A 20,946-nucleotide genomic window follows, 5' to 3' on the forward strand; every position below is an offset into this window, starting at 1 on the left:
TCTATACATTATAAGAAATAGATTATCATCAAGGTCCACTTTCATTTTAATTTTTTTATGATGAATATAACTTTACATGTCTAATTTAGAATTGCCACTTGGAGAGAAAGTAGATGAGATAAAACTCAGCCCCTCTATTCATGTTGCTCTGAGAACCTTGAGGTATCTGAATTTTTAAATTGGATTAACATAGTGGGACACTGATTTTATAAAATATGCATTTGAGCCTGTTTCAGTCTCACATTCATATAGAAATAAGCATTTGTTTTAAAGATATGGACTATTCTGTGTTACTCCTGCTAAGTGTTACTATTTTGGAGAGCTAAAGACCTGAATTCTAATTCTAGCTCTGCTACAGGAGAACTCTAAGGAGTCAGGCAATGAAGATCTCGGACCGCCTGACCCTTGCCTGTGACTGAGGCATAAATTAAACCATCTCCAAAAGTACTTGCAGCTCTCACCGATCTCGAAGGGATATTGACTACACAGTGCATTTTTGGTTTTCTCATTTTAATAGGCAGATCATATTCCCAAAAACTTAATACTTGGGGGCCAAATGATCAAGAGCCCTGCCAAGTTTTAGAATAAAATTTAAAGAAAGTTTCCTGGAAAGCAGAAGGAAGATAAGATAAGGACTTTCTTTGTTGATAATAGTACAGTTCTTGTTCTCTTTATTCAACAGAGAAGAAAAAATGTAACTGTCGGTCTCCAAATAGAGTCACCTAAAAGCCCGAGGTAGCCAAACACAGTCAGGCTTTTGTCCAACCCCAAAAGTCCCAGCCTCCTAGCTCTCCAGCGCAGAGACACTGTTGGCAGTCTATGCATGACTCAGTCGAGTGATAAAATGACTAAGAATATAATAGTTGATGAAAAATGATCTCTATGTTAGAAAGGAGAAAGTCGGAATCTAAAGATCTTGTCACTCTCTAGAGAAATGCAACCCTGGTTGAACATTCTTGTTGTGTAGAAAACTGTAAAAATGCATGGTGGTATAATAGATTACCAACAGTCATTCTGAGAAATTTAGCATGTAGAATCTTGAAAAACTTCATAAACAGGCAACCTCATAAGACTATAGCACTCTAACCAGCTATCAGCATGTCCACCCACACAATGCCTGCCTTAAAGGAAGTTCAGTACTGCCCTGGCCGGGTTGCTCAGAAGGTTGGAGTGTCACCCTGTACAACAGAAAGGTTGTGGGTTTGATTTCCACTCAGGGTACATACCTAGGTTGTTCGATCCCCAGTTGAGGCACATACAGGAGGCAACCGATAGATGTTTCTCTCTCACATTGATGTCTCTCTCTCTCTCTCTTCTCCTTCCTCTCTCTCTAGAATCAATGGAAACATACCCTCAGGTGAGGATTTTTTAAAAAAAGCTCAGTATCAGTCTCAGGCAATTAAAAAATTTTATCTTTTATTTTATTGAAATAAAGTAAAATTATTTTTCTATAATAATCTCTTTTGAAATAAACATTTATGTATTTCTAACGCTTTCTTCTAGATGATTCATATAAGTTAATGTTTTTAAAAAGTATTCTTTGATTTTACTTTGATCTACTTTAGATCTCATTCTAAGGGAGAAACATCAGTGTTTAAGCCACATTTTAAACTAATATCTTATTGCATCCAATGTAATTACAAATAGAATAAAGTTCATAATTATCTTCTAAATGAAACTTAAGCCTGAATAATAATATTTTTAGTGCCCAAAATATTCAGATATCATTTTTCTTGCTTTAATTTTTTTCATAGGAAGAGACTATACGTTTAATTGAGAATACATATCTAAAAGGGAAATATGATATTTGAAATTGTAAATTTATGTTTTCAAAGTGAAGATATTCTTGAAAGAGAAATTATCTGGGCCTTGTCTGAGTGGCCACAATCCTGCGCCCTCCCATCCTAAACACACACACACACACACACACACACACACACACACACGTCTAGTCTCCACTAGTGTGACCAAACCAAGGAAAATGAGAAGCAGGAACATGGTTATACAAGTCAGGGCCAAATAAGAAGAGTAAAAATAGTATCTTAAGCTTTCAGAACCATCAATTTTCAAAGTGAGCCAGAGGGCAGAGCAGCAGCTATATCTTCAAACAAAAACAACTGCATCTTTCTAATCAGCGACCCTGAGATAGAACACGCATCGCGGTAAATCATGACTTTATGTTTTACTATGTGTCAGATACACAAGGGCAAGTATTATTGGTGTGGTTTACTTAGTGAACATGTTTATGCACATGGTTACTAAATGTGCACAATAAATATATTTCACTTTTTTTCTCTATTGTAATGGAATGCTTTTTAAATAAATATTCCACTGGTATGTACACGAAAAAATGTTCTGTGTGGAAAGTGAATTTTGCTCAGGTTTTGGGAAGAGCATCCTATAGGTTATCTACGCACAGGACCTATTAAAGTTATTTAAAGATGAGGAAAATGTAGTTTTCATAGGGTAGTCCTCTACGGCAGGGTTTCCGACCTTGGCACTGTTAACATTGGGGCGAGATAAATGTTTATGGTGCATTGTAGGATCTTCAGCAATGTTCCTGGCCTCTATCCATTAGAAACCCCACCCTCAGTTGTGACAACCAAAAATATCTCCAGATATTGCCAAATATCCCCTGGTAGGACGTCATCCCTGGTTGGAATCACTGCTATAAAGATACAAGTTAGCACAGGCTTGTTCGGAATCCAACACTGGTGTTTTGCTCAGCAAAATTTAGAAAATAAAATCCAGCAATTAATGTGGCCTTCACAAGGCACATTTAGTATTGCTTCATTATCTAATCTTTTCCCTCGCCAGCTTGTTTTTTTCTTAAGTGGATTGCTTCTATCCTGGGTAGATTACCAAAGAATTTTAGTTGAACAGTATAGCAATAATGATGATGTGCAATCAAGTATATCAAACAGAAACCCACAAAATTTATCGGATTGGAGTACACATTCTCTGGGATTTTGATAGGAAAACAAATGGGGGGGGATACAATTATTCGGTAAAGAGGATTCATTTGTAATTAAAGGCAACATGCACAGTTCTAATGTCAATTCTGTTTAAATCTGTGTCTATAGTACATTCTCCAAGAATGTAGTTTTTCACTCTGGAAACCCTTGCTCGGACAGGTGCTCACAGAGCACGCCCTCATACAGTAGCTTACGAGCAGCCCCCCGCCCCACCCCAGCAGGTCCTTCCCTCCCCTTACATGTGAGGCGAGGAAAGTAGAATTGAACAACGTGACTATATTCAGGAGTCTTGAGATAAAGTCACCTTTTTAGGTTTTGTCTTATATATATATATATATATATATATATATATTTTTTTTAGGGAACTCATTGGTGGCTGCTAGATGTTAGGAGTTAGTGACATTGCAGTCAAAAGAAAATGGACATTGTTTACAAATACTCCTTAAAATGAACACATTTATATATTCCACAACCGTGGCTTATATCGGCAATTTTAAATATCTTTTTCTTTTTTAGTACCAGACAAAATTCCAACATTCCCAGAAAGTGTTGGACCTGCTCACCTCCAGGAAGAAACACCTGTTACTTGGTTCAAAGAGGACTTCCAAGTAGCACCTGGAGATGTTAAAGTACGTCACGTGGTTTTGCCTTTATTTTCAGAAGAATCTATTGTTGTTTTTTTTTTTTTTAACTCTCTAGTATTTCCTAAGTGTCTTGTGGAGGTAACCACAATTTCTAAGTATAAATCTTCAAGTGTAGAACTCTCTGTAACCCCTGTGAATATTGTATACCTTATTATTCTTTTAACTTTTAGAGCTATCACATCAAAATAATAACTATATTAGACATTCCTAATCCACAGATATGACATTTTTGAGGGGGACCCAAAGTTCTCATTTCGGATTTCTCTTAAGCCAGGTTTTACTCTGCTCTGAGGGGTGAGTAGGTGAAAAACACCCATTCATCTACAGCAGTGGTTCTCAACCTTCCTAACGCCGCCACCCTTTAATACAGTTCCTCATGTTGTGGTGACCCCCAACCATAAAATTATTTTTGTTGCTACTTCGTAACTGTAATTTTGCTACTGTTATGAATCACCACCCGAAATGTGTGTTTTCCACTGGTCTTGGGCGACCCCTGTGAAAGGGTCGTTCGACCCCCAAAGAGGTGGCAACCCACAGGTTGAGAACTGCTGATCTGGACAGTGAGCCAGATCTCCCCCCACCCCCGGGGCCACATCCAAAGTTGTTGTTTTTCTCTCTTTACTGTGGCATACCCTCTCATTATACCAAAGTACTTACTTTCTTCTGCTTCACGATGGCTGGAATGCACACCTGTGCGGAAGGCTAAGGTCTAAACACCGGCACCATCACACGCGGCGAAGGGCAGCAGGGCCGTGCTCCCTGCGGTGGGAAGGAAAGGGACACAACTGTTTGGGAAGCAGCCTGCCAGTTCCGCACAGGACTGAACGGACGGCCCAGGCACAAGGACACCCTCCCTGAAATACCTTTGGGTTCGAACCTAAAGGAGTTGAAAACGTACATCCACACAAAAATGGTCACCCAGTTATTTATAACTGCTAAAGCTTGGACTAAACCAAGCTGCCCTTCAACAGGTAAATGGACAAGCTGAGGTACATCCGGACAATCAAATATTTTCCAATAACCAAAAGAAATGAGCCATTAAGCCACAGAAAAGGCACAGAGAAAACATTAATGCATAATGCTAAGTGAACAAAGCCATTCTTTGTGTGTCTCTATACGACATTCTGGAAAAGGCATAAGTATGAAAACAAAACAAAACAAAAAATCAGTGGTTGCCAGGAGATTGGGGGAAGGGAGGAAGGATGACCAGGTGGAGCGCGAGGGATTTTTAAGGCAGGGAAACCATTGTGGGTACAATACTGGGAGGGTGGCTGTATGTCGTCCTACATTTGGCAAAACCCATAGACTGTCCAACACAAAGAGTGAACCCCAGTGTACAGCATGGACTTCAGGTAATGATAATGTATCAGTATTGGCTCATCAATTGTGATAAATGTACTACATTAATGCAAGATGTTAATAATAGAAGAAAGGCTGTGTGTAGGGGAAGGCACTATGGGAACTCTTAGTACTTTGTGCTTGATACTTCTGTAAGCCGGAAACTGCTCTGAAAAAATAAAATCTAGCCCTGGCCGGTTTGGCTCAGCGGTTAGAGCGTAGGCCTGCGGTACGGAGAGACCCGGGTTTGGTTCCCGCTAAGGGCATGTACTTCGGTTGCAGTTTGTCCCCGGCCCTGGTTGGTTGTGCGGGTGGCAGCCACTCGATGTGTCCCTTCACATCGATGTTTCTGTCTCTCTCTCCCTTCCTCTCTCTCCCTCCCACTCTATCTGTACAAAAAATGGAAAAATATCCTCGGGTGAGGATAAAAAAAATAAATAAATAAAATAAAATAAAATCTATTGACTTTTTAAAATGTCTCTGAAAAGGAAGCTACTAGTTTCTTACGTGATAAAAAAGTGAAAGCTAATCAAATTATGCGGGTTCTTAAGCATAAAATGAAGTGAATGAGTTTAGGCGTCGCTTAGATTTTTCAGTGACATTGTTTCTTACAACTTTATTAATAGTCCTGGTCAGTGTGGCTCGGTTGGTTAGAGCATCGTCCCATACGCCAGAGGTTGCAGGTCTGATTCCTGGTCAGGGCACATACCCAGGTTGCAGGCTGATCCCGGTGGGGCGCCTGCTGATCCTCGGCTGGGACGTGTGCGGGAGGAGGCAGCTGATCGATGTTTCTCTCTTACACTGATGTTTCTCTCTCTCCCTTCCTCTCTCTAAAATCAATTTTTAAAAAACCATCAATAATAAACAAATCTATTTTAAAAGAAAAACATTACAGTTCCCAAGAATTTTGATTATATTATTTTTAATACTTTATTATCTAAATGTGTGCAAACATTAAACTAAATATAAATCCCTTATGTTTATTATACTAGGAAACAAAAAACTGCAAGCCAAAGATAAAACAGAACCAGTAAAATTGTTTTTATTATCATTCACTAAGCGAATCACTGCTGAGAATGTGAATATGGTTTCATAGCAAGCGACAAGGGAGGCCAAATGATCCATCAAAAGGCTGCTCAGTGATGGTGGAGCTAGAGGGATCAGTTTGAATTTGTGACCATTAGACTCAGACGGCCTCACTGTGCCTGATGTTCACACCGTGGCAGAGGCACCGTGCACACGCGGGCTTCTGGGCGTGGGCCGCCTGCCCCTTTCAGACGGAGCTGGGGCGCAGCAGAGCCAACGCTTGCCTGGGAACCTCCTTTTCTGAACACCTATCTGAACAGCATGTTCACAACTTATTCAAACCGTCTCTTTTCCTTGAAGTCTACTCTGGCCTGAAAGCCATTCTGTCTCATTAAAGTAACTTTGAAGACCTGTCTACCACCCAGAAGCAGTCTAATCCTCAGTGCGGGGTTGGCCTCAGTGTCACCCCTTCGGCAGATTGCCACCCCCACACCCACGCCACTCAATGCGAAGGAAGGTCTTTATTGAGCCGCTACTTATTCAATCATTTCTAATTCAGTGTTAAAAGCCCAATCACAGTGTTAATTTTCTAGAATCGGCAGCAAGTATGAAGTGGCATGTCTTTGGAAGCATGGCCTTATTTATTCAGGCATCTATGTGTCTTGTCCAGTGAAGCGGTGTGCACTTGACATTCTCACAGTCCAGTATAAGATGCAAGCTAAATGCCGGAAATAAATATGAATGCACTCATCATAGATGTGAATGTTGATTTTTCACACTTCTCTGGAAAGAACTGGTAGGTGTATCTACTGAGAACCTAAAGAATCCTCCAACGACCACTCTATTTGTCCCTCCCCTTCACAAAAGACATGTCAGGCCAGATGAGCATATGTATGGTTGTGGAATAAACGGCTAAGCTTTGCCCATGGTAATGATGCTGACAGGAGGCAGAGCTGCCCCTTGTTGGTCGATGCTAGAAGAGAAGCAACTCCATAGAGAAGAGACCTGGAGAGGACAAGACCCAAAGCATTGCTACAGGGAAGAGCGTTGGAGTGGGAAAGAAGAAATGACTGTCAGTCAAGACCTGCGAGGCAGGAACTATGTGGCTGAGGGGGAAAGGCCATTCAAACACTGACAATAACCGGCAACAGTTTGTTTCCACACTGAGCATGTACTATATACTGTGCTAGGAAACAAAAAAGGTTAAATAATATGATAATGTATCTAATACCATTTGTAAAATTAAAAAATAAAGTGAATGCTTACAGAATCTAGTTAATAAAAAATCCAATAAAGGAGACTACTCACTATAAAGAAGTGAATATCCCTATTTCACAAAAAATTTAAGCTTCATTGGTTAGTCCAAAGTCCTTCTTCTGCTAATAACCAGCACATCTGAGATTCTATCCAAAGGCTGTCTAGTTCAGAAACTGTGCTGTCCGTCATTTTCCTCTACTGTTGTTATACATCAGTGGTTCTCAACCTTCCTAATGCCACGACCCTTTAATACAGTCCCTCATGTTGTGGTGACCCCCAACCATATTATTACTTTTGTTGCTACTTCATAACTGTAATTTTGCTACTGTTATGTCTTAGGCGACCCCTGTGAAAGGGTCGTTCGACCCCCAAAGGGGCCGCGACCCACAGGTTGAGAACCGCTGTTACACATGGGTCCCTCAGGTACAGAAGTGCTGACATCTTCAGTGGATGCTGAAGAATGTCCTGAAAGTCTGCAGAAGAGCAGAAAGTGGTAGCCAAGAACCTTAGCTTCAAAGGAAGAGCAGACATTGTGCATGAGTAAAAGGAATGCCCACAGGTGCTAATGGGAGCTAGGGAAAGCCGTGCCTTGGCCGCTGGACACCAAGCAGCTTGCACAAGGTAAGGCTGTAAGCGAAACACCATCCTCTGGAAATGTGGTTGCATTTCAGCTAAGGCAAGAAGGGACAGAGCACTGTGGAAAGACCCACTGTGTGGAATGTCTGCGCACAGCCAAATGGAGGCCCTAGGGGGCTTGGAGAAGGTGAAGTCAAGGTCACGGGAGGCACGCGCAGCACCAATAACAAAGATGGATTTTCCCAGAAGGCTCATTTCCTGCCCCAACTCTCTTATTTTTGTGGGTGATGGTTGTAACTGGTTTTCGTTAGGGTGTGCATTTTTTGGTCTTTATAAAAATAATACATGCTTGTTGCAGTCAAATAACATAAGCAATCACTTCAGTGTACTGGGCCTCTTTCTGGCCCTGCCCCCCCTGCCCTGCGTGTGCATGATTTCCCTTGTTTAGACCGTGTTGGCCTTTGGTCACGTTCATCCACAGAATAGCAGTTTAAGGGGGTGTCTTTCATGGAGAAAGATTTTTGTTATTTGTTTTTTATTAACTAGATCTGATCCATTAAAATTTGTTTGTTTGTTTGTTTGTTTGTTTTTACTTCACAACTGGTTTTGGATATAGTACCATCATAATTTATCTTTTTAAAAATGAAAATTAAATTAATGAACAAAACAAATTGATGAACAAAATAGACCCAGAGACATAGAAGTAGGGTACAGACTAAAACACCTCAGAAGAGGGGGTCGGTGGGGAGGAAAGAGATAAAGTACAAAACTTATATACATGTATGCGTAAACATGGACATAGACAACAATGCTGGGGATGGGGTGGGGGGGAAGGGGAGGAGGGTGTAATGGGGGAAAAAGGAGAAATATCTGTAACAAAAATAAATTGATAAGAAAATTAAAAATTAAAAAAATATACATGATACATGTTCATGGTGAAAATTCAAACTCTTCAGACAGGTATAATAAGGTCAGATGAAAAGTTTTTTCTCCTTGCCTGAGACAGCTAGTCCCAACTTTCTACAGGAAATCACCCTTACCAGTTTTTCTGTATTATTCCAAAAGTTTTCTATGAATTTCCATTAAGTAAATATTTATTGACCATCTTCTGCCTGGTGCAGTACGATGCCAGGAGTCAGGGATTTGAAGTCCAACTAAACAGATTTGTTGCTTAAGAAATTTACAGGATATACCCCAGTGGAAGAATCAGGCAATAAACAAGAAAACAAAGCATACAAACAACAACAAGAAAATAAAAACAGTAACTGAAGTAAACGGATAGCTGAGATGGAGAATAGTATGCGTTCTATGTCATTCTGCAGCTTCCTCTCATCCACTGCCAGGGCCATCTCTGGGCACTGTATGGCTCTAACTCATTATCTGTAATGGCTGAATACTGTTGGGATTATGCTTATACTATAAACCATTCAACCATTTCCAAGTTGATTGATATTCAGGTTGTTTACAAAATTTTCCAGCTTCAAACAATGCTAAAATAGCACCTTTATACTCAAACCTCTATGTTTGAGACATTTGACCCTTGACTGACACATGCATGCAAATATTCCCCTCAGTCTTTTGAATTTGAATGGAGTAGATCATGCAGTCTGAAATTATTTATCGTTCATTCACTTCTATATGACATCTGAGTTTCCAGGGTCGTTGAAGGTCATTTCTCCCCGTTGTGAGACTCCACAAACATTTTCCTACATAGTGTTATAATATTTTATTATGTTCTTCTCACTTTTAGATAGTTAATCCATTTGGGATTTAGTTTACATGGTATGAGGTGCTCTCATCTGAATAAATATCCACTTATACCAGCACCAATATAAATTAAATTAAATCAAATCATTATAGATTAATCCCTCAGAATCTATTTCTGAACACTCTGTTCTATGTAGTAATTTGTTTTTATATTACTGTGCCAATAGCTTGTGGTTTGGTTGCTGTCGTTTAACTTCTAGTAAGGTAAGTTCCCTTTCCCTACTATTATTATTTTTTAAGAAAGGCCTAATAGTCTATTGTATTGGTATAAATATTCCCTATTGTTCAACGTATAAGTTGTTTCCAGCTTAAATTTTCTATTACAGATTCCTAGAACAAGTGCTCTGTCATCATTTACTATAATCTGTGTCGCACGAATGGAGGACAAAAGCCACACGTTAACATGTCTTTGATCTGCTATAGGCTCACTTCTCAGTAGGCGACACTTTGGTGCACAGCTGTTCTCACACACGACTCAGGTTCACATGCCCGGCCGTCAATGGCCACGACTCTCAAGTGTTATTCATAGTGTGTCAAAACCACAGTGTTGTATCTTTCAATGTCCGACCTACTGTGTCAACAGTCTGTACCCTATTGTATTTATTTACAGATGTGCACACCCTTCTGACCCTTGGAACTTTAAAGAGCAAATGCTTTAAACTGTCTAATCCCTTAACTTTCGTCTTCTAGTGGTAATCCTCATCCCCATTGCCAGATATCGTCCCCTAAAGTCTTGAAACAAACATCTTTGAAACAGAGGTACGAGACAGTCAGCTTGGCTAGACTGGTTCTAACAGTGACACATGACACGGCTTCATCTTCCAAAGCCATTTGTGTTGTGGACTCGAGGAAACCAGTGCACAGTCAGGTGTAGCAGCAGCTTCTGACACTGAGAAAGATACTTGCCTTCCAGGCTGACTCTCCCCAGAGGGTCTGCTTGCCTCTCAGACATTTACAAAGGGAAGAGCCATTCACTGTCTCTGAGGACCATTCTGCATCAATATTCCACAATCCAAGAGCATCATTACCAAACTGGAAGTGGATTTACGTACCAAAATATAAATAAATCACTTGTAATGTCGTGAATGTTGTTCTTAATGCCAGTGAGAAAATGTGGAAAACTTTACATTACAACAGGGAATGTGAACTTTGTTTAAGATTCCAAGATAATGTTAATCACCTCCCAATCAATCACGCAGAACACAGGAGCTTAGCCAGAGTACTCTTGGCTTTCAGGTTCAATTTCTATCGCAGGAACACCTGAGAGGTGATAGTTACTGAAGATCTGTTGGATGGTATGAATTCTACCCATGGCTCAGGGGCTGGAGTCCCCCTCCCATTCTGTGCATTTTTAAACTTGGACAGCATTTCCTTAGCCCTTCATTCAGGTGCATTTAGTGAGGTGCCTTTTAGTGTTATGCCCTTGAATTTTGTTAAAAGTTTCTTCCAAAAATATCAACGTATAAGTTGGGCCACTGCGATAGGTACATTTTAAAACACTTTATGTTCCGTACATCACTCAGCGCCCCTTCTATAAAGTACTACAGGGTAAATAATTAGGATTCGGTGTTAGAAAAATTGCACATCCCCACGGAATTGTTCTGCTTTCCGGTGTATATTGAGAATTATGTCTCTTTTTTCCCCATTTTAACTTTCAGAAAGCACATCATCAAACTAAAAATCAACTATGGCAAATACTGTGTCCTGCTTGGCTTGTGAACGTATGACTCTCTTTGACACGGTTTTAGTTACTACTTTGTCTCTATTTTCTCTGAAACATTATTTCTCTTTTGCTATATTTCATGTGCTTGCACCGAAATGCCTCCATTCTTTTCTTTTCATACTGGGAGAAATTAACATTCAAAGTAAATTAAAAAACAAATTTAAAGCAATATTTACTAACTAGAATGTACAAAGCCAAGAAATTATTCCCCATAATGATTTCCGCAACATCACGAACACTCATCTCGGGACTGGGCGCTGCTGAAATGACATCCCATTGCCTCTGTTCCTCCGTGGAGTGAGACCGGGACACGCAGCCCCTCCTCTCCGGAGGAGTCCTGATGGCCTGGCCCCCACCGCTCTCACATCCCCGGGCGCTGGGCAGCGGGGTCTAGCAGGCACGTTGGCTCTTGCCTTCATGTCTCTCCTCTCTCTGTTGCTTAGTTCTCTTCTTTCCAACTAACATCTGAGTCAAGGATGTTACATTTTCTGTATCCCCTGAAGTTCTCTGCGCATGGAAAACACTCAGAAACCACTTGAGAAGGAAATACAGGAGGGAGGGAAGAAAATGGTGGGGGAAGTTTGAAAGAAATAGAAGTCATGTTAAAAATACATGCCGCCTGTGGGGAAGAAGCCTACTGGAAATGGAAACAATGGCCCAGCAACGAAGGCCAGTGCTTGCCTTGGTTTAGCCTGAGAGTTCGGTTAGGGTCTCCATACGGATCAGCTGGATCATAGCTGCGGCAGGAAGCCCATGAAATTCCAAAGCCTAACTGAAAAGTTTAGAGAAGGGACTAATCACTCCAAGAATGGGCAGGTTCATGAAAACTCACGGGCCGGGGGGCGGGGGTGGGGGGGAGCCCTGAGAATAGCCGTACAAAGTTCTAGCTAAAAACAGTTACCAAAATCCAAAGAGACTACCAGTAGGAAAGGGGTCCCTGACCCGAGCATGGCCACAGGTAGAAGAGAGAAATGCCACACAAGACCCGGGCCAGCAGGGAGCCAAAGGAATAAATACCCCAAGTGTTTCCTGCCGGCACTTCTCATTGGCGGAGGCTGAGCAGAAGCCAGAGGGCAAGGGAGGGTCCTCTGGGGTCAGCGGTCCAGGGCCACAGAGCAGGGTGCGAGGGAGTGAAGAGAGGATGGAGGGAACCAGACAATGTCCAGCACACTCCACGCTATTCTTTCCCAGTGAGGGCTGCTATCTTCAAAAGTATCTTACATTTATAATTAGGTGAGGAGGTGCGGAGGGGTGGGGGCAGCATTTGGCTAAAAATTTGAAGTAGATGGGGTGAAACACAGACATAAAAGGCCAAATCTCGTCAACAGACACACAAAATATTCAGAATTCCATATGCACATAAACCATCATGTCAGTCTCGAAGAGTCTTTCAAATGTTTCAAAGCTTACCTTCAATTTTTGAGACAGTAGGGCTGCCTTCAGGGCTATTTTTAGATTTTTATCCCACACGGGCTCTCTTACTCTAGTAGGGTTCACTCCTTAACATATCAAGTATATTAAAATATACCCATCAAAAATGCAGTTAGCTAGTTGATGTGTCTTCCTTTGTAGGCATGCATTCGATAAACATCTACTGATTTTCATTTTTGCAGATTCCTTTTTGTATTTCAGAGCAAAAGTTATTTTTCAGCTCCCAAACTCATTTTTGGCCTGGAAGAGTCCCTAATCCCCCCAGGCCTGGTGCCTGCAGTGGTTATGGGATAAATTGAGCCCAACTGGCTCCATTTGGGGGGGGTGTGAAGGTTTATTTGACAACAATATCACCTCCAGGCAGCCTCTGCTGGTGGTTGGATCTGATCTGGTTTTCCTAGCTTAAGCTTTCATAAACCCAGCTCATTTCTTCTTTAAGATTGCAGTAATTCTTGGACTTGGCTTTAATTCTGTATACAAACATCATGTCACCTTCTGAGGTCCTTCAGGGAAGGATATAACCTGTTTCTATGGGCTCACTTTTGGACTTTTCAAAGATGTCTTAGAAAACTCTATCTGGATATTTAGTAGGGTGTTTATGTAATTAATCAAATCAATATTACTAAACACAGAAATTATCTTCTTTTGTGTCATATTTGGTAGCAGCAAACAAACTAAATGCCCACCATGTGTCAGATTCTCACTGTCCTGTGCACTCTCATGTGTGTTCTGTCATTTAATCTTCCCAGTAACCCTTTGACGTGGACATTATAATCCCCAGTTTGCAACTGACAACTGAGACTCAGAGAATCAAGTGATTGCCGAAGCCCATGTAGGGTAGGGGAGGCGTTTCGTGTGCCCTTGGAGTCAGTGCTACTGAGAAAATTAACACTAACTTTTTGATCTATCTTATTTTGGTATCATGCATGTCCAGATCCATCTTCTTTCTATTTAATATGGCATTAAATGTGCTAGTAACTATTAGTATACCTGTAAATTATTGTAGAAATAAATTAATTTGATCTTATTACCCAATTACAACTGGAGGTAGTGTAAATGGGACAAAGGGACATCTTGAATTTTCAGCAGCACTTTCTTGCCTCCTGTGTCTCCATTGTAGCTTTGCTTGCTTTCTATGTCAAGGGCTGCAGAAGAAAATGCATTAGAATGGATGGATTGGGTCAGCATGTTTTCCCTGTGAATTTCCTCAATTTGTTCTACTTCTTTGTGTAAAAATAGCTCGATGATGAGCCTACATTTCAGCTTTAAAATATTTTATAAGTGGACAGCACTTTGTAGCTATTATATTACTAGATATTACTACGCTTACTGACATGCAAACTCCCTAAGGGCCAAGGTCTCTGTCTTTTGTGTGCATTGCTATAATCCCAGTGTCTGGACTTTTAACACAATAAGAATGCACCCCCTAAAATTTTAAATAAATTACACGACATGAATGTTACTCTTTTCTCTCAGAAAAAGCTCTTAAAAACTGTGCTCGTTTCTCAAATAGTCCCCAGTAAGTCATTCCTTTGGTAGATGATTCTGTGTCGTGTAAACAAAGTCTGATACCATAACGACTGTGCAGATGGAGTTACTGTCTGAGTGTTACACTTATCTAGTCTAGGTCTCTGTCTGAGAATTCATAGGAGGTTTATGTAGACGATAATTTCTAACAGTGAGGGAGCCGTACCTGCTTCCTTGGTCACCACGGTCTAGCCATCACCCAGCACAATGCCTGGTAGAAATTCACCACTCAGATATTTGTTGAGTCCATTAGTGATGACAGATTTTAGGTCTATAATTTAGCACAGTGTTCATTACTGAGCATATGCTTAATAACTATTGCATTGCCTTGACTCTAATGCTAAAAAAGAGAATCACGCCATGCATACCAAAACTAAGTAGGCATTATATTTGAATTATCAGCTGCTTGGGATTATCTATGGGACTCCTCCTCACTGTTAGGGTGGTAAATTAAGATCTTACTGCATCAGCAAATGTCCCAAATCTGAGTAGTATTTGTTTCCCACTGGTCTAGCTTACTATATCCTAACTATGGCATATTTCATTTTAAACTAATGCTTACCATGATATCACTTACTATCCATTACTGTTTACTAACTTAGGAGTAGTACATTAGTTATTTACTAGCTTCCCCTTTTTTTCCTTCCTTCTTTTCTTCCCTCCCTCTTGTCTTAACTCTGAATGCAATATAAGGATGTAAATGTCAAAAGGCAAGGATCTCGATGATACTGCAAAGTCTAGAAATGTCCAAGAACAATGAATAGAGAAGCAATGTTGGAGGACAGACCCTTGACCTTGTGTCCATAATGGTCCATCACCCTATCCTGCTTCTTGAGCTCTCTGTATTGCACCGGCCACAGTGACTCAAGCTTCAAGCTTCTATTCACTTGTTTCCTCTAGTTCCCACAGAATTAAAATGGTTGACTTTGGTTCCAAGAAATGTAGCAAGACATTAATGTACTTCACATTAGGTCACATGAATCTAAAAATATACATGCACACCACACACACACACACACACACACACGTGCACAAACTTAAATAGCTAGCCAATTGATGAACACCCCAAATCAGAAAGATCATACAAAATTTCTATTATTGTTTTGTCATATGAGTGGCAGGTTGCCTATAACATGAGTCTTTAATTGAGAATAATTTTTAAGATACATAATATAAAATTATTTGGTTTTTAATAAAGCAATCAAATGGGATTATGGCAGATAGAGACTCGGGTGGGGGTGGGGAGGAATGATGCACCAATACAGATATGATTACTTAAGCAAAGGAGACAAATGTTTAAATAAATATATGGTGTCATCTTGTCTGTATAGTTGTACTAACTCAGTTGTCCAGTATATTTTGGCCCTGTTAAATGTTAATAAATTAACCATTATATAAATAATTGCAAAGTATAAAACATTCAGGAAGTTGAAAAGTCTAATAATGACCAAGTTCTTCTACAACAGGGAACATTTTTATTATAAACATAAATAAATAAAACTTACAATTTTTAAAATTTAGCGTATTTTCTTATGAAAAGTCTCTTCATTATCAAGACAAGTTTCTTCTCTTTCAGTTAAGTTTTACAAATCTTCCAGCTGAACTATTATAAAGATCTTTTAGTGTGTTCTTTTCTATTTGAAATATCTCTTGCTTGAAATTAAATTCAGTCCTAAAATAGCAACTATATCATCTACTAACCACTTCCCATTAGTAACAGCAAACTCCAGAGATTAGTAAAACATGTGCCTGGGAAAACAAAACAAAACCCTATGGATGAATTAAATGTCAGACTTGGCTACTCATTAAGAAACAATGCATGCATATTTGTAAATATTAATGCCAGAAAAAAAATGAAATCTGACAAAATGAAATCATTATGCTGTATAAAGTAAATCTAAGCGGAGTTCAGGTTCGGCCTTTTAGCATTAATTCTTGCCCGGCTGTATGAACACTTGGCTCATTAACATTAGCACAACTCTCCCCAGAGTACAAGTGGATTCTGGAGAATGCAGATAGTACAAACGAGCTCTCTCCAATACTAAGGTTTACAGCCACTGATTCTTCAAAGAAGGTGAAGTCTTCTGCATGAGATGCATTCTCTCATCTGTTGTCGTGATTGACAGGTCCATTTGGTTGGTTCTGTGGGGGTAGGGAATAGAAATGGAGCCTGACTCACAGGGAGGAGCCCTCAGGTTTGGGCTATTTTATGACTGCCTACAAGTCTCCTATTGTCACAAATTCTCCTCAGACTAGTGTTTTCAGATTTTAACATGGGCAGCAAATGCTTCTCTAAGCCCCAACACAGTTATTCTTTAAATACGGTTCCATTTCCCTGGTAAAGCCTCTTCTGAGAAGCTAAATTTAGCACTGCCAATCAGAAGAACAGGTGGTATGTGACACAACCAAATAGGCCCCTCTCCCGTCATGCTTCCCCAGGACAGCCAATCACCCAGGGCCCTGCCCTCAGCCTGTGGGGCTGTCAGCAGACCTGGCAAATATAAGGGCAGGGCCAGACCCTGGCTCTTGAGCAGTCGTGCATTCCCAGCCTCGCCTCGGGTGTAGGGATTGCATAGAAAAGCAAAACTACACAGTCACAACTGTGTAGTTTTGTTTTTAAGTTTAGAGGCTCACCGATTCATGTCAGAGATGGTCTAACAAACCAACTCTAGATAGGACGTCGTTTCAGAAGCAACTTTGGGCTTAGTCCCACTCTTCTGGGGCACTCCTGAGGAATCAGGTGAGCAGCATCTTTTCTTTGTTAACGGTAGAGCCCCTTTCCAACTACTTTCTAGTTCCTGCTTATCTTTGGATGTTAACGCCTAGGTAGGGATGCCCGTCTGATTACTCCTTGCTGGTGCCGATCCATTATTTGAATCTCTTTGTTAAACTCTGTTTTAAAATACGTGAACATTTTTCTTTACGACGTTGAATACTTTAGCATAGCGGCAGTCGACGATTCAGATGGCTTAAATGCCCCTAATGTTCTAAAACTATTCAAGTTGGAGTCGAAATGGTGCTAGAAAGGTTTGCTTCTTTTACAGACTCTCTTTGCCTGTTGAAAATGTTCAAGGTTATATTACTCAGTGATAAAGTGAGACACCCAAGAATAGCTCTGATAAAATGCGTGTGGTATCAGCTACACCCTGATGGCTTTTTAAGGGAATCAACTGCTGAGCTGTGGATCCCAGGACAGTGACAGAACACTTGCCTGCTGTCAGTCAAGGCAGAGAGTTTATTTTGGGAGCCTGACATTTTAGACGCATACCTTCTGCCCTAATTAGACAAAGGCCTCTGAAGAGCAGGTGCTCAGGCGACCAACTTTACCTAGACGATAGGAATAAAAGTCCACGTAAGCCAGTTGATGGCAATATATTTAGAAATTTTGGGGGGAAAGCTATGTAATTGTTTTCTGAACTTCTCAGAATTTCAGTATGTATTTTAATCCAACTCACAACCAAATTATAGGCTGGCAGATGAATGTTGATGCTAAGAAGGGTAAGAGATAATGTTTTAGAGACTTTTTATTTCTAAGTACACTTTGATTTCCCACCTTCCTGGAATTAAATTAGTAATTTCCAATGCCTATAAATGCATACGTGGTGTAAACTAATACAGCTCTTTCCAGAAGATGCACTAGCTTGTAAACAGGAAAAGTTAAACACAAAGTTACTTGTCCTAAAGATAATGTGCTATAGTAAGGAGCTATTGACAAACGTTTTACAAAAAACTTTTGGATAGTATCTGAATTTTTCAGATATAAACGTTACTGTCTCAGAGAACTCTGGTTTTGTTTTTTTTAACCAAGTAAAAAGTTACAATAAGGTACAGAATCATTACTGGAAAGATTATTGCTCCATAACCCAATGTGATCAAGAACGTTATTAGAAACAGTAATGAAGCAGGTGACAGTCTGCTTTTGCACCTGAATAGTGGAGCAGTCACAAGAGATAATAAGGTATTTATGCATTAGAAAAGTCTTCACACAATCTTTCTGAAACTGATAGACAAAGTACTTTCTTCCACTTAACAAATGGACTGACTGCAAATTCTGCATTTATTGATTTGAATTTTAATATCTATGTTGTAAAAACACAGGTCTTTTTGCTCCATGTACATTTCCCACCGGCCTTCCATTGTTTAGCATTTTCCCTGTTCCTTATTCACAGCTCAAGTCAGTAGTTTGCTTTCAGATCTGTAGTAAAATGTGGCCTTTTCACTTAAATTTAAATTTTCCTGAATATTTACTTCAGCAGTACCAACATTTATTGAGCAGTGACAATATGAAGAAATACTAAGAAATAGAAAACACTGTATGCTTTCTACACAGGGTTTGCCATTTTGTTAAGGTTTGCCAAAATTTTTCAAATAGGAAAAGACATTTCAAGGTTGAAAATAATTGTTTTGTTGATTATTAAGTAACCACTTAAATTACTTAAAGTAAAAATGCCTGAATCTATGTAGGCTTTATAAATATAGATACAGTGAGTGAAATATAGTGGGAGAAAAGAAATTTTTTAAACAATTGTCTTTTTTTTAAAGCAAAGATTTGTTTCACACTTTTACACATCCCTTTTATTATTGTTCCCTACCTCCAATCCACCCACCCCCCTCCCCTCTTGCACCAGCTTTCCTTTTATCTGACTCTGAACCCAAATTTCCCACCTTTGAGAAACTTGAATTTCCCTCTTTGACCACTAGGGTACATTCCTTGCTCTGCTCACCTAATTTTTTTTCCATCTCCCCTTACACTGGCTAGTATGTCAGGCTCCAAGTAAACGCAGAGGCTGCCTGTTCAAATTCAAGCCACAAAGGAGTAGGCCTGCCCATCCCGCTAGGCCCACAGATGATCTAAGGAGCAATCTGTTTAGAAAATGTGTGTCGCTGTCATTATCTACAGAGTAGCTCCAGAGCGACCCTTAGTTGTGACATTCTAACTTATTTTCTCTTCATTTTCAGAGTGCCTAAGAAGATGACTACTCAAGCACCGACGTTTAAGCAGCCGTTACAAAGTGTTGTGGTACTGGAGGGTAGTACCGCAACCTTTGAGGCTCACATTAGTGGTAAGCTCACACGTGCCTGCTTTCCTTTCTTTGCTTCGCCTCCTCCCCAGGAAGTTCACTTTGCTGTAGGACTTGACGTCAAGTCGAGGCCTGCTGTCACTCTGCAAAACTGGTGCCACTCTAAGGAAGGATCATTATAGGGAAGCATACACCTTTCACAGAGTACTGACAAAATCTTACAATATAATGGCTTGAAAATGTTTTATTCATATTTATAATTCTACAAAGCAAAATAATTAGCATTGGATTAAAATTGCTGTCAGAATCCAGCTGTTAAGTAGGTCCAGATTTGGTCATTCTATTTTTGGGTTCAGCTGCAGAGCCAGACTAGAAGCCAAGAACTCAAGCCGAAAGGGGCTGGCGGCAGAGCTGCTGGGCGGGCCACCTGGCTGACCAGCCTGTGTGCCTGCGCCCTGGTTGCTTTATGTGGAAAATTACAATACAGCTGACTTTTCTCAGAAACAGAACTTTCAGTGATGAGACAACACCTAATTATTTTATTTTGAATTTTTGATCTTTATTAAGTGAATACAGTGATTTAAAAGATTTTCCAATCAGTTTGAAATGACAACAGAAAATAATAGATGCCATTCTGGTGTCTATATTAAAGAGAAACAAACAGTGACCCTGGAATTTTATTTAAAAGAAAGTTCTTTTTTTTTTTTTTTTCTTCTTCTTCTTTTTCTTCATAGTTCAGTGTAGGAATAATTCCATGAAATATGACTTATGATAGCATCTGTGAAATAATGAGGATAATCTAAAAACAACATTATAAATTATCTCAAAATTATTTAATCAGCATTTTCTACTGCAGTATTGTAACCAATCATATAAAATTATATGAATTAATTGAAAATTATGCTTTATGTACCTCCATAAGTACATCGTCCCTCTTTTTATTTTATTTTATGACTTATAATACAGATATAAAATAAAATTTCCTTTTCCTTCCTTTTCATTCTTGTTTTATATTTTATGAACCAGTCTTATTCATAATTGAATAACACTTAGTTGTACGTTGCACAAATATATAATCATTCCTCATTTTCTATTGTATATGTATATAGACACCAGTTCAATTCCCATGCATGAAAAACCCGACAGACTTCCAAACAACTCACTTATTTATCTTGTAAGGCTCAGTAACTTCTGACTGAGCAGAGCAGATGGCTTCAGTGGGAATTTTGCCTGATTGTGAAGTAGTGGGATCTGGCTTCTTCATCGCTTCCTGTTCCTTCACATGGTGTGCTAATAAAGCCTTAGAAAAGTGCCACTGAAAATACTTAATACCCACGAATTAGTCAAATAGAGATTCCCTCGTCCACTGCGGGAGACGGGCTGCTGCAAGGACAACAAAACGAACTTTCTCTTGGCCGCCCTCGTCTCCTGAGCGGAGGATGGATCGCCAGCCTTCATGCCAGCACAAGATAACCTGTGCTCGGACTGACCTCCCGCCTGCTGACGGCACCGGTGTAGCAGACAAACCCTCAACCAGCACACGTGGCTCTGAGCGCCGCAGCCCAGGGCTGGTGGGGGAGAATCCCGCCCTTCTCCCTGCGCGCCAGCTGCCCACGGCCCGAGACCAGGTCGGGCTCGTCCCTTACTGTGGAGAAGAGGCC

General features: G+C 40.2%; 1 protein-coding gene across 1 annotated transcript in view; it reads left to right on the plus strand.

Moving 5' to 3' along the window:
- The first annotated feature begins 16,792 nt into the window (after positions 1-16,792).
- TTN (titin) overlaps positions 16,793-20,946 on the plus strand; it is a 272,606-nt gene continuing 268,452 nt past the window's right edge. The window contains exons 1-2 of the mRNA XM_036253264.1: positions 16,793-17,004; positions 19,224-19,327. Coding sequence (XP_036109157.1) covers positions 19,237-19,327 — 91 coding nt within the window. The 5' untranslated portion in view covers positions 16,793-17,004; positions 19,224-19,236. The remainder of the gene's footprint in view (positions 17,005-19,223; positions 19,328-20,946) is intronic.

This window comes from Molossus molossus, unplaced genomic scaffold (assembly GCF_014108415.1).
Source record: "Molossus molossus isolate mMolMol1 unplaced genomic scaffold, mMolMol1.p scaffold_m16_p_11, whole genome shotgun sequence".
Taxonomy (NCBI): Eukaryota; Metazoa; Chordata; class Mammalia; order Chiroptera; family Molossidae; genus Molossus; species Molossus molossus.